Source organism: Betta splendens, chromosome 19, assembly GCF_900634795.4.
Source record: "Betta splendens chromosome 19, fBetSpl5.4, whole genome shotgun sequence".
In the NCBI taxonomy this organism is placed as follows: Eukaryota; Metazoa; Chordata; class Actinopteri; order Anabantiformes; family Osphronemidae; genus Betta; species Betta splendens.
Genome location: NC_040898.2, coordinates 16,032,180 through 16,046,216, shown reverse-complemented (window position 1 = coordinate 16,046,216; position 14,037 = coordinate 16,032,180). Strand labels below are relative to the sequence as shown.

At 52.0% G+C, this 14,037-nt stretch overlaps 3 protein-coding genes across 8 annotated transcripts in view; 1 reads left to right on the top strand and 2 right to left on the bottom strand.

Annotated features, from left to right (window-relative positions):
• Window positions 1-5,922, bottom strand: part of stxbp4 (syntaxin binding protein 4) — a 15,356-nt gene extending 9,434 nt beyond the window's left edge. For 2 of the 6 annotated variants that reach the window (XR_003783962.3, XM_029134664.2), the window contains exons 1-5: window positions 4,685-4,763; window positions 1,848-1,921; window positions 1,678-1,773; window positions 822-891; window positions 680-754 (exon numbers count right to left, since the gene is read on the bottom strand). Coding sequence is in view for 5 of the 6 variants with exons in the window: in XM_029134664.2 (XP_028990497.1) it covers window positions 680-754; window positions 822-891; window positions 1,678-1,773; window positions 1,848-1,921; window positions 4,685-4,740 (371 nt within the window). In the remaining variant the exon portion in view is untranslated. Of the gene's footprint in view, window positions 1-679; window positions 755-821; window positions 892-1,677; window positions 1,774-1,847; window positions 1,922-4,604; window positions 4,911-5,781 lie in introns of those variants that run through there. The other 4 variants (XM_029134661.3, XM_029134657.3, XM_029134659.3 and 1 more) reach the window with 4 other exon arrangements.
• An 899-nt stretch (window positions 5,923-6,821) lies between these two features.
• LOC114846000 (hydroxycarboxylic acid receptor 3-like) lies at window positions 6,822-8,164 on the top strand. The gene is made up of 2 exons (XM_029134665.3): window positions 6,822-7,217; window positions 7,312-8,164. The coding sequence occupies exons 1-2, from the start codon at window positions 6,822-6,824 to the stop codon at window positions 8,005-8,007; spliced, it is 1,092 nt and encodes a 363-aa protein (XP_028990498.1). The 3' UTR covers window positions 8,008-8,164.
• Window positions 8,165-10,308: 2,144 nt separating this feature from the next.
• On the bottom strand, window positions 10,309-14,030 carry LOC114845899 (D(5)-like dopamine receptor). The gene has a single exon (XM_029134471.3). It carries the CDS (start codon window positions 13,199-13,201, stop codon window positions 11,888-11,890), a length of 1,314 nt encoding a protein of 437 aa, XP_028990304.1. The 5' UTR covers window positions 13,202-14,030; the 3' UTR covers window positions 10,309-11,887.
• Window positions 14,031-14,037: the final 7 nt, after the last annotated feature.

Below are 14,037 nucleotides of genomic sequence, written 5' to 3'. Positions count from 1 at the left end.
CAAACATCAGCAACAAGTTCAGCTCTGATGTGGTGTTTCTGAGCCCCATTACATCAGACCCACTGAACATGACTAAGGTTCTAGAGGCCTGATTTGGGCCCGGCCGTGTTTGGACTGATGCGACCTTCATCTGTGGCTCTAATCGTTTTTCACCGGGTCAGACCTTAAATCACCTCATGTTCTCACTGAGTCGTGTGGTCACTTCCCCTGCGAGGCCTCAGTACATTATTCTGGACACATCTGTCTGTCACTAACGGACCGACCCAGAGTCAGCTGCAGCAGGAGCTCTGTTAACAAACTGTACTGCTTAGAACCAGAACCGGAGCCCAAACACCAGAACCTGCCCCTGCTGAGTCTTGCTGCCAGCGCGTCCTGTCCCTATTGTGTCAGACTGGCTTTGTGCGCTGCCAGCTCGCTTTACCTCCCGCTGGCCCAGCGTCAGCAACAAGCACATCAAGGACGAGTCAAAGTCAGAGGCTTCAGACCGAGCCTCTGCTGGAGGATTAGGACTAAACGCTCGACCCTCAACAGCTGACTCAGCGTTTCCACAGGCTCCCTCTAAAACACAAATAACAGCTCCCACTGCGACAGCTCAGTGGTTCTGCAGGATCACCAGACACCAGCGCGTGTCCTCGGGTCGCCTCAGCGCCACCGACGGATCCTCGGCGACAGGTTGTACCTGGACTCATCGTCTCTGACGATCAGCAGGCACATGTGGTTGGAGAGCGAGGCCGACCTCAGGATGTCCACCGCCCTGTGAGGAAGCACAGACAGCTGGTGATCAGAAGGAGGCGTGTCCCTAGCAGCACGCGCCGCCTCACCTCTCGGTGGTCACCCCCATCAGACTGACGTTGTTCACGTCCAGGATCAGGTCCCCCGACCGAAGTCGACCTGCAACACACACACAGACATGTGAGAAGCAGCGTCCAATGCTGCCGCGCAGCCCCTGAACCACGCAGCCACAGATCCACGGAGTCACTGAACCACGCAGCCACGGATCCAAGGATCCACGGAGTCACTGAACTACGCAGCCACGGATCCAAGGATCCACAGAGTCACTGAACCACGCAGCCACAGATCCACGGAGTCACTGAACTACGCAGCCACGGATCCAAGGATCCACAGAGTCACTGAACCACGCAGCCACGGATCCACGGAGTCACTGAACCACGCAGCCACGGATCCAAGGATCCACGGATCCACGGAGTCACTGAACCACGCAGCCACGGATCCAAGGATCCACGGAGTCACTGAACTACGCAGCCACGGATCCAAGGATCCACGGATCCACGCAGCCACTGAACCACGCAGCCACTGAACCACGCAGCCACAGATCCACGGAGTCACTGAACTACGCAGCCACGGATCCAAGGATCCACAGAGTCACTGAACCACGCAGCCACGGATCCACGGAGTCACTGAACCACGCAGCCACGGATCCAAGGATCCACGGATCCACGCAGCCACTGAACCACGCAGCCACTGAACCACGCAGCCACGGATCCACAGAGTCACAGAGCCACGCAGACGTGCAGTCACGCAGACGTGCAGTCACGCAGTCGTGCAGTCACGCAGACGTGCAGTCACGCAGACGTGCAGTCACGCAGACGTGCAGTCACGCAGACGTGCAGTCACGCAGTCGTGCAGTCACGCAGACGTGCAGTAACGCAGCCTCACCGTCTAGAGCCGCGAGGCCCCCGACGATCACCCGCTTCACGTAGACGCCGAACTCCTCTCCCGTCACTTCTTTGTAGCCTCCAATGATCTTCACACCTGCAACACAAACACACTGTGACGCTGGGCGGGACCGGCCGGTGGCTGCAGAGGTCAGGGAGGAAGCTGCTCACCCAGGCCCTTCCTGCAGTCGCAGAACTCCAGCCTCTGTACGGCTCGGTTGATGCCGTGTGGACCCATGATCGTCCTGGCAATGGCAAAAACAGACTCAGCACCATCAAAAGCCCTCGCTGCTCCGCTCAGCGCTGAGCTGCCGGATAATCAAATCAGCACAGGCTTTTATTGTGGCATCCTCTCTCCATCAGGCCTCCCCCTCTCTCCCTTTATCAGACCTCCCTTCCTCCAACAGGCATCTTTCCCTTTCCCACTAGACCTCCCTCCCTCCACTAGACCTCCCTCCCTCCACTAGACCTTCCTCCCTCCCTCCCTCCATCAGACCTCCCTCCCTTTCACATTAGACCTCCCTCCCTTTCCCGCTAGACCCCCCTTCCTCCCTCCCTCCCTCCCTCCATCAGACCTCCCTCAATCAGACCTCCCTCCCTCCACTAGACCTTCCTCCCTCCCTCCCTCCATCAGACCTCCCTCCCTTTCACATTAGACCTCCCTCCCTCCATCAGGCCTCCTTCCCTTTCCCGCTAGACCCCCCTTCCTCCCTCCCTCCCTCCCTCCATCAGACCTCCCTCAATCAGACCTCCCTCCCTCCACTAGACCCTCCCTCCCTCCCTCCCTCCATCAGACCTCCCTCCCTTTCACATTAGACCTCCCTCCCTCCCTCCATCAGGCCTCCTTCCCTTTCCCGCTAGACCTCCCTCCCTCCCTCCCTACCTCCCTCCCTCCATAAGACCTCCCTCCCTCCATCAGACCTCCCTCCATCAGACCTCCCTCAATCAGACCTCCCTCCCTCCATCAGACCTCCTTCCCTTTCCCATTAGACCTCCCTCCCTCCCTCCCTCCATCAGACCTCCCTCCCTCCATCAGGCCTCCTTCCCTCCCTCCCTCCCTCCCTCCCTCCATCAGATCTCCCTCCCTCTCTTTCCCATCAGACCTCCCTCCCTCTATCAGACCTCCCTCCCTCCCTCCCTCCATCAGACCTCCCTCCCTCCCTCCATCAGACCTCCCTCCCTTCCCCAACCATCCACAGTCACAGTCTGTGTGAGACTCAGAGCAGAAGTGAGGAAGCTCTGACAGACGCTAACTGTGTGTGTTTAACCTGATTAAAACAATCGAAGCTCCGTTGCTTCCTGATGTCTGACTCAGCCTGTGTGTGTGATTAAAGCTGAAGGATTCCTCTGACGTGCTTTACTTGATCCTGCTGACTGCTGGTCCTGTCCTGAGGCTCAGCGTGTACAGAGTGTTATGAAGGGGATGATACACAGAGACGTGGAGGGTGAAGCTGAGTTCACGCTGATCGTCACACAGAGGCTTAGAAAGAACAACTTCATCCAAGACACAGACACGAGCTGCCGTCTCTGAACGCATCACATATCAGACGTTAGAGACTTAGAGGACTCCTGACGACACGGACGCCATAGAGCTTGGAATACGTTGGTGTTACACTAATGCAGGGAGAGGTCACATCACACTTATTTAAAATGTTTATACTATAATAATCGGGGCTCTGGGTTCTGATTTGCTCTACAGTCCAATTGCGTTCTTAAAATCAGGTCAGACTCCAGGTGCTTTCAATATCTCAAATCCCCTAAAGCCTCATGTCTACCATGAGTCCACTGTGTCTGGAGATGGTCAAGGCCGGCTCCTATCAGGCCCGTTCTCTGGAAGATTAAACCTGAGACCTGCAGCTCTGCAACCAGACGCTGGTCTGAGCTGCTGTGGGAGGCTCCTCTCCCCATAAACAGAAGCGACTCCACCTGCAGCTCTGAGCCTCACAAGCAGCAAATGCTCAAACACGAGGGAGCAATTAAACTGATCACTTAATACCTGATAATCTGCATTACCTGCTGCAGGTCATTACCATCACACACAGGCCGGCTGCCAGGGGAACACGCTGTGACACATCCACGGATGGGTAAAAGGTTCTACTTCACCTTGCTCCCGAAAACGGTGTTTGCAGAGACATGGACCCAAAGCAACCGTCAAACCCTGTTCTGGTGAAGGAGAACCTGGCGCACGCACGCACGCACGCACGCACGCACGCATTACACATACCTCCCAATACCTTACCAACAAATAGGAAATGCAAATTCCTGCTCAAAGGTCAAAGCTAAAATGGCACCTGGAGTCTGTTGATGAGACGAATCAGAGGAACATGAAGGAGGAGACTCCCTGCGGTGTCGCGCAGCAGATGTTTAGAGTGACGCAGACGGATCCATAAGCTGACAGATTATTAGCCGTCACAGGACGCGGAGGCAAACACACAGACACGCATCACTGAGCTGTGACTCGCCTGTAGCTGAGACACAGGCTTCAGCAGCGAAAGCACCTCTAAAAACATAAAGCTGCTCAACGGGCTCCAATCATCACCAGAGCAGGACTCTTTATCTGAGCGAGTAAAAGAAGCGGACTGAAGCAAAGCCATAGTTTGTATGTGGCACAGATGAAAAATATCCTGTAGCTATTTGGGTCTAAACTGATGTTTGGATGTTTGCATTTTCTAATCTGTCGTTCGGACGTTAAAACCAACAAAGGATGAAATAATAATATACAAACACAATACTGTAAACTACTTAAGATTGAAACATTAAACGTGGCTGAAACTGCTGAGGCTGGAAGAAAACATGGACACAACAGGACACAACGTTCTTTAAGCCTCGATGCAGCTGTAACAAGTGAAAGCTGCTAGAAACAGTCAGCTTCTCTCAAAATGACCCAGAAGAGCTGCAGCTAAAGTTAAACAGACTAAAGCTTCTCACCTCTGAAGCCTGACCTACATGAAGCACCGCTGCAGAGAGGAGCCACGAAGCCGCTAACGGGAGAAGACCAAGCGTCTCACCAGTACAGCAGAGACAGACCATCGAATCGCTCGGCGTCCTGAGGAAGGATTGGCATCGCACAACAGCCAAGACAAAAGCCTGTTCTCACACACACACACACACACACACACAAGACGCCATGAGGCAGCAGCAGGAGGTTCGGCTGAGGAGACGGGATGAGAGGAGACGGCAGCGGCAGTTCAAACCAGGTCGCTGTGTGACTGGAGAGACAGGATGGAAATCCGCCTAGACAGGAGAGACACGCGCTTACCTTTACTCACTAATCCAGGCTGAAACCCGTCCGTCACACACGCACACACACACAGGCACACACACACACGCAAACACATACTGTAGACACACACACGCACACACATAAACATATAGACACACACGCACACACATACTGTAGACACACACACGCAGACACATAAACATATAGACACACATGCACACACATAGACACACACACACACACACACGCACACACATAGACACACATAGACACACACACACGCACACACATAAACATATAGACACACACGCACACACATAAACATATAGACACACACACACACACACACACACACACACACACACACACACACATAGACACAGACACACGCAGACACATAGACACACACACACACACACACACACGCAGACACATAAACATATAGACACACACGCACACACACACACGAACACACACAGGCACACACATAGACACACACACGCAGACACATAGACACACACAAACTCAGACACATAGACACACACACACGCAGACACATAAACATATAGACACACACGCAGACACACACATGCACACACGCACGCAGACGCAGACACACGCAGACACACACACACACACACACACGCACGCACACAAGCAGACACACAGACACACACACGCGCAAACACATACGCAGACAGACAGACAGACAGACACGCATGCACGCACACACACACACACACACACACACACACACACACACACACACACACACACACACACACACGCTAAAGCAGAAGATTAGAGCCGCACACTTAAAAACACTGGAAGGAGCTTAAACGTCCTAAAGCTCGTCTCACAAACGCTGAGAAACAGACTCACCTCCAGCATCGCACAGGATTCAGCAGCAGTGTTTCTGGACGGAGGCGACGTTAGAGGGTGAGAGCTGTTCGGACCGGGTCAGGGTCAGAAGCAGGTCAGCTCCTCCAGAGACAAATGTGTGAACGTCATCCAAACATGCACTCGCTGCCCTCAGCAGGTTTCCCCTCGGAGCCGAGGCTCTTCATCACGACGGAGTCATCATCATCGGCAACTGTTGCCAAACGGAGGCAGCTCCGCGTTTTCCACACTTCCTCAGAGCAGCAGACGCGTGGAGCCGCGGCACAGGAAGTGATGCTGACGAGCCCGAGCAGCTGTGGCTCTGCTGGAGAAGCCTGCTGGCTTTGGTCACGTGACAACGTGGCCGATGGTGTGGCAAGAGTTGTTACGTTAAACGGCGGGTCGGGGGTTATCCTCCAACACCCATAAATACCGGAGCAGCCGACCACACCTTCATCCTCATCCTCATCCTCACCCTGCTCCGCTCACACCACAGGTCAGTTCTTGTCTTTGTGGGTTAGATTATTTGTGACTACGAGAAAAGAGACAGAGAACACTTGACTAAGTAGAAAGAACCTGAATGAACGAACCCAAGCAGAGAGACTGTGGACTAGGTAGAGGTGAGGGAGCTAGGAAACAAGGAGACAAGGACACATAGACACTATCTAGAACCAGGCCAGACTCGTTGCTGTGCCTTCTCAGTTTGAGTGTTTTAGAAAGAAAGAAAGAAATTAACCCTTAATAGTCCCACAGTGGGGAAATTTATTCTCTGCATTTGACCCATCCCCCTTGGGGGAGCAGTGAGCTGCCACATGAGCGGCGCTCGGGGAGTTCGCGCGAAGTGTCTTGCTCAGGGACACACCTGATGCCGAGGCGGGGGATCGATCTGACAGGTGGATTCTGACGAGGAGCTAAACGTGACCTCTGTTCTTTCCACTGCAGCACAAAAAGAGAAGGTAGAAAAAGGGGAAGTGGAAAATTTCCTGAATCTCAACACTTTCCGTGGTGACGTCAGCCTGAGTCGCTGCTACTGTAAATCACTGATGTGCCTCAGTAACATGCTGCCTGGGGAGAACGCCAGCTCCACCCCCACCCCCACCGCAGGGGACTGCCCACCGGTGGGCATCCAGCTGGAGGGCGTGATCCTGCCCCCCGTCCTCATGGTGGACATCACGCTGGGATTACTGGGGAACCTGGTGGCCCTGTGGATCTTCTGCTTCAGGCTGAAGGCCTGGAACCCCAACAACCTGTTCCTCTTCAACCTGGTCATCGCCGACTTCCTGGTCCTGCTGAGTCTGCCCCTGAGGATCGACGCGCTGCTGCGGGGTCACTGGGTCTTTGGAGACGGCCTGTGTCGCCTCAACCTCTTCCTCATGTTTTCCAACCGCTCCGCCAGCATCGGACTCATGACGGTGGTGGCGGTTTATCGCTACTTCAAGGTGAGGAACGGGTCCAAAGCTTTGTAAGCAGCCAGTAACTCACGGCCGTGAATGGTCATATATCAGTCTGGTGCTGAACTAAGTCCTCCTCCAGGTGGTCCACCCTCACCATCGCCTCAACCGGATGAGCCTGCTCCAGGCGGCGTGCGTGTCCCTGCTGGTGTGGCTGCTGGTGATGAGCCCCCGCGTTCCCATGCTGGCCTACAGCCACATCAAGGGCAGCAGCAACAGCACCCAGTGCTTCTTCTTCACGTCCTACAAGGAGGCGTCGCGGGCCATCGTGCTCCTGGTGGGCATGCACCGCATCCTCACGGTGCTGGAGTTCCTCATCCCCATGGCCATGCTGCTCTTTTGCTGCATCCGCATCTCCAGCTTCCTGAAGGAGCGGCAGATGGGCAAGGCAGACAAGGTGCGCAGGGCCATGCAGGTGTGCGTGGCCATCGTCTGCGTCTTCCTGCTCTGCTTCCTGCCCACCACCGTCACCACCGTGGGCGTGTGGCTGATCCGCTCCTACCGCCCGTGGGACTGCTCCGCCTTCTACACCTTCACCCAGCTCACCATTGTGTCCCTGGGCCTGAACTTCCTGAACTCAGCTCTGGACCCCATCGTCTACGTCTTCTCCAGCTCCATGTTCAGGAAGGCCCTGTGCAGCTCGCTGCCCGGCGCCCTGCGCTGCGGCCGCGGCCGTGCCTCCGACGCCGAGGACAACGGCCAGTCGTCGTCAGGAAGCCAGAGCACGCAGCAGGAGCTGAAATCCCTGAGGACCGACGGAAGCAGCGACGCCATGTGAGCAGCTTCCTGGACAGTGGTGCAGATGTGTGTTTACTGCAGCCTCAGTGTGTGTGTCAATCATGAGCTCCATCTAGTGGACACCTTCTGAACTACAGCAACAATGAAGGAAGACGTGTGGATATAGTTCAATAAAGCACACTTGTTGTTTAACTGAATCTCACATTGTGATGTTGTCTAGTTCTAAAAGGTTTATGACGAGACAGATGGCGTTTTAGGATCAGTTTGGTTCAGAGGTCACAGAACAACCAGATGGCAACAGGAGCCAGCAGCAGCTTCTATCAGGCCGATCACCAATTAAAGGGGAGCATAGCTACAGCTGCTGAGGTGTTCAATAGGGCCAAGGGTCAACAACACGTCGCTGACACCGTTCTAGGCCCACTAGAACCACTAAGAATGGACTGAATGTGCAGCATTTAGTTAAAACTGATCACGTGGTGACAGTGAGTCTAACTCTTCTTAAATTCACTTGAACTGTGTTTGTGACACAAACAAACACAGGTCAGGGACCGGCCACCAGGGGGCACTGGCTGGTTGACTTTACTAGTGCTCCAGTACTTCCACTGTAGACTTTACACAGACCCTGATGTTGCACAGAGAAAGAGGAACTCTATCACAGCATTAGAGGTTAAAGGCTGCGATTTTGCGCCTTCCCATCGTAGGACGGAGGCCGAGGCTTCAGGTCAGCGCTGCCTCCTACGGAGTCCTGAGCCTGATGAGACTGAAGACGCACAGAGTGGCCTCTCGTCCCCAGAGCTGCTGATTAGAGCAGACACTGAAGAGCCTCAGTAATCAGCGTCTCTCCTCTGAGTCTGTGGTCCATTACCCAGCAGGCACGTTGAGCAACGGTTAATGCTAATGGTTGTAAAAATGCCTAAAAACTACCTACAAATCAACGTTGACATATGTTGTTTTCAAGATAAAACTTAAAACAACAATAATACTAACAGTCGTAAAGAGGTTGACAAAAGGCTTATAAATCAATGAGATACCATGGAAATAATGTCAGTTGTTTTGGTGATAAAACCTTAAAACAATGTTTAATGCTAATGGTTGTAAAAAGGCAAAAAACATTTTTTTTAAATTATAATATATTAATATAATATATAATATATAGCAGGACTGTGGCTCTTGGAAACACAAAAACAACTGACATTATTATTTATTATTTATTTATAAATATTTTTACTTTAGCAATTTTTTAAAGGTAAGTCAAAATTATTTAAACAAATTAGTAGACTGCCAGTCCGTGGTTATGTGTTAACTTAAGCGTCCTTAACAGAATTTTCTTACAGCAGTTCAAATATGCAGGATTTATGAAAACTATCTAAATGTGTGTTTTGATTTTTGTCCTTAGACAATGAACACATATACACAGAGTGGTTGGGTGGTGGTGGAACAAACAGAAGTGTTTCTGTTCCACTTTGTCCTCCAGCCGCCAGGTGGCGCTGTTTCGTCCAGTGTTTGCCCTGTTTGTGCATTTGTGTTGTCACGTGATTTCCACGTTTGTAATCACGGTAACTTGTTTCACATGTGGGATTAGTACGTCAAATTAGTTTGATTCATGTTTACTTATTGTCAGTTTCAAAGTCAATTTTGATGATGGTGTGCGTTCTAATGTTAGTGATGGTATATTTAACTGACTTAAATGTTGTTGTTTTTTTGCATATTTATTGTGTCTTCTTTTCATTCGGGGGTCTCCACACCGAATCATTCTTTTCCACCTCATTCCATCTTGGGCATCTTCTACACTCACACCAGCCAACCTCATATCAGCACATCCATGTATCTCCTCCCTGGCCGCCCTCTCGTCTGGCAGCTCCATCTCTAACATCGTTCTACCAATGTATTCACTCTCTGTCCTCTGCACACGTCCAAACCATCTCAGTCTGTCCTCTCTGACTTTGTTACTAACACAGGCAGCGTGAGCCGTCCTCTGATGAGCTGGTTCCTGATTCTGTCCAGCCTCGTCACTTTAAGGAGAACCTCAGCATCTTCATCTCTGTTGCTCCACCTCTTCCTCACTGTCTCTAACCCACAGAGCAGAGCTGCTCTCACCACTGTCTTTCCTTTGAGTCTTGCTGACACTCTTCTGTCACACAACACCCCTGACACTTTCCTCCACCTGCTCCAACCCTCCTGCCTCTTCACCTCTTTTCCACACTCTCCATCACACTGAACTGTTAAACTCCTGCACCTTCTCCATCTCAGCCCCTGTAGCCTCACTGTTTTACCTTGACCCCCCTGGTTTAGATGCATGTATTCTGACTTACTACCACTGACTTTCATGTCAGTTGTAGTAAGTCAACATAAATGCAAGGTTGAAAAATATAAATCAATGTAAACGTAACGTTGATAATTGACCATACTGTGAATCAGCGTAAATGTAATGTTGACGCTCAATCATAATGCAACATTGAAATAACGTTTCCCCATCAACGTTGATTCACCTTTCAAAATCTAAATATAATCCAGTGGTTATTCAACCATAATTATAATAAGGAAAAAGAAAAAGAAGGAGAAAGTCTTTATTGGCCATTATCACATACAATGTAAAAACAAAATTGGTCTTTTGCATTGAACCCATCCCCTTGGGGAGCAGTGGGCTGCCATGCAAGGCGCCCGGGGAGCTGGTGCAAAGTGTCTAACTCAAGACTTGGTGCTCTGGTGGGGGTTTGAACCTGAGACCTGCTGCTCCCCAAACCAACGTTGCTGCCTCAACGTTGTCTCAACAATGAAATGCCTGCTGGGTAGTGTTGAGGCACAAAACCAAAGTCTGCAGAAGTCTGGGTTCCAGCAGTCTTCACTGACACAACCCTGCACGGCTGCTGGCACACGATGGCCCCACCCTCCAGAACCAGGACTGATTCTGACCCGGTCACAGCCATTAAACTTGAAGTGCTGCTCCTCAGGGCTGGCGTCTGATGAGCTGCAGCTTTTCACCTTCCACTCCAGTAATCAGCGAAGCGATAAAGCTGAAGCAGAGCCGGGGGAGATGGAGCCTCTTCACGTCTTCACGTTTACTGCTTGATGTGCCATCTCAGTCCTTGTTGTTGCCGAGTGTCAGTGAACGCCTCTCTGCCCACAGGCCTGTGCAGCTGATGATCACTCTGAGCCTCGGTCTCATTTAAACTGAGGATGAGACCTGTTCAAGGAGCAACCCATTGTGGGTTCAGAACCAGAACTGTACTGTTTAGTCACTGGGATCAGCCTTTCCAGTCGTGTGTCTGTAACTTTACTCTGACTGCCCAGTTAACGAGCCATAAAGGAGACTGGTTTGTCAGGTTCAGCCCCACAAATGGACTGAGAGACAAACAGTCAGCGTTTATGTTCCGTCAAACCTCAGATTGTCCTTATGCAGAATTCTGTGACTGATTTGCTGTTTCCAGAGGTTTTGTACAAATAAAGCTACTTTGATCTGATCAATGTAAACTCTACAGCAAAGAATCATTTTTATAATAGTGTTGTATCAAACAATAAATAATAAAACAAATAAAGAAAGGTCCAGCATGAAGGTTCATGACATAGAAAATACACAAACAGCTCTCATAAAGCAAAGGGAAATGTGCAATGTTCAGATGTGTCTCTGTTGTCGGCTGAGTGTGAGACGCAGCTCCCATTTCACAGAGCGACTGAAACAATGGAGGCCTTCTTCTGAGGAGATGAAAGTGGAGAGAGGCCTCAGAAACCTTTGCTCTTCTGCAGCCACAGCTTAAAGCAGCGAGAGGCGGCGGGAATCAGGACCCACGTGTGTCGAGCTGGTGATGCAGTTCCACAACAAGTGGGTTCCTCACAAACAAAAAGCTGTCTTACAGCTCAGGACATAAAACGCTGTGCAGCCCTTTGGCCAGAACGGGCAAACAGCTGCATGGGGTCAGAGGTCATATGTCCTGGGTTTGGCCTGGAATGTATCCGTCTATGGAAGAGCTGAAGGGCATCATGTCTAAAGAGATCTCTGCCTCACACTCATACTGCAGCATGGCGGGAAGCAGTAGGTTCCTGTGGTTCGCCGACTCAACCGATATCACAGACACTTTGTCGAAGTTCTGCTGCAGCTCTCCCTCAGCTCTCAGCGCCCCGGGGCCCGGCAAGGCGCAGGCCTCCTTCTGCATGGTGGTGTCGTGGTGGTAAGACACCAGCTCATTGCTGAAGTCCACCGTCTCCACCGTGGCCGTGGAGCAGTACTTATTACAGCCCAGGATGGTGGAGAACGCCTTCCTGAAGTCCGCGTTGAATGCGTAAATGACGGGGTTCAGGGAGGAGTTGGCCCAGCCGAACCACACGAAGATGCTGAAGGTGGCGTCGCTGACGCACGGTGGCTCTTTAAGTTCCACGTCGCAGAAAGGCACCACGCAGTTCAGGACGAAGAACGGCAACCAGCAGAACACAAACACTCCCATGATGATGGACAGAGTCTTTAAAACCTTCGTTTCCCTCTTAAATGAGGTTTTCAGTGCGCTTTCGTCGTGCGCTGACGCGCTGTGCCGGTGCTTTTGCGCACGGGGACCAGCCGCCCTCTCCAAAGACGATATGCGTCTGATCTGGGTTTGGGCGATGCGGAAAATACGCGTGTACGTCCCCACCATGATCACCACGGGGATGTAGAAGCTTATGAGGGACGAGGAGATGGCGTAGGTCCGGTTCAGGCTGGCGTTGCAGTCCTCTGGAGCGTCTGCTGAGGAGTTTTCCGCGCGGTGCCAGTTGAGCTGCACAGGGATGAAGGAGATGAGGATGGAGAGAGTCCAGGCGACTCCGATCATCAGAAGAGCGAACCTGCGCGTCATCTTGCGCTCGTACCTGAACGGGCTGGAGATGGCCCAGTAGCGGTCCATGCTGATGATGCACAGGTTGAGGATGGACGCGGTGGAGCACATGATGTCGAAGGCGATCCAGGTGTCACAAAAGCGGCCGAAGAGCCAGATGCCGGCGACCTCCGACACCGCCCTCCAGGGCATCACCAGCACCGCCACGAACAGGTCTGACACCGCCAGCGAGACGACGAACGCGTTAGTGACTTTGGAGCGCAGGTGGCGGAACTTGATGACGGCGGCGCACACCAGCGTGTTCCCCAGGAGCGTGGAGACGATGAGCGCGCACAGGACACAGCCGGTCAGCGCGCGCAGGCTGAGCCCTCGACCCGGTCCGGAACGGTCCAAACCCGCTGTGACCACTTGCTCATTGAAAACTCGCTCCATGTATTTCCAGAGTCAGTCCGTTGGTTCCGAGTCAACCACCGTCACCTGCAGCGGGTGACGAGCTCTCACCTTCTGAGGCTGCAGTTAATCTGACGTGTTCCCAGAGTTACACTGACTTCAGATCACAACAAAGCACCAGGTACAGACTGAGAGCTGCGCGCGGCCCCGTTTGTCTCTGCGCATCAGATAGGAGAGTGGCGCAGGAAAAGGCAGGATGCGGTGCAAGTTTAAGTTACGCATTAAAAATATGAAAATCAAATCTCTTCTGAGTCAAAGGTTTGAGCTTCGGACCCACAAACTGAACTTTATATTAGGTTTATATTAATAGTCGTGCTTCATACAACGCGGCAGCTTCAGTGGCACCTTTTAGTGATTCACTGCTTGCTGCGATCAGTTGCATAATTTACTGCTAATGCAGGTCGCCCGTCATGTTACATGGACAGTTGTGTTTGTGTAGCGTGTGTGTAGGAAAAGTTAAAACGTGAGAGTCTCCGGTGAAGCCGAACTGTGTTCTACAGGAGATGAAGCAGAGCCGCCTGGCGGTCACAGAGAGACGGCGCATGCGCTGAGCTGCCAAAGAGAGCTCATGTCTGCAGCAGAGAAACACTCGGCACAGGTTGTCCCCTGTTCTGTGCTGCACGTCTGGATTCAAGCAGACGAGACAAACCCTGCACAGCTCAGTTAGTGTAATACAGGGCAGCAGGCGGACTTTCATTGAAAACTAACAAAAACTAAACAGGAAATTAAGACAGTGCAAAGAAAACAACGTTTTTAGGAAAGCAATAAAACAGCATCAGCAGCGTTTCTCCACAACCTCTGTAGGTCTGTGTGTGTTT

Coding starts and splice junctions, on each gene's coding strand:
- LOC114846000 (XM_029134665.3), top strand. CDS start 6,822: ATGTGCCTCAGTAACATGCTGCCTGGGGAGAACGCCAGCTCCACCCCC. Junction 7,218..7,311: donor CGGTTTATCGCTACTTCAAG/GTGAGGAACGGG, acceptor GTCCTCCTCCAG/GTGGTCCACCCTCACCATCG.
- LOC114845899 (XM_029134471.3), bottom strand. CDS start 13,201: ATGGAGCGAGTTTTCAATGAGCAAGTGGTCACAGCGGGTTTGGACCGT.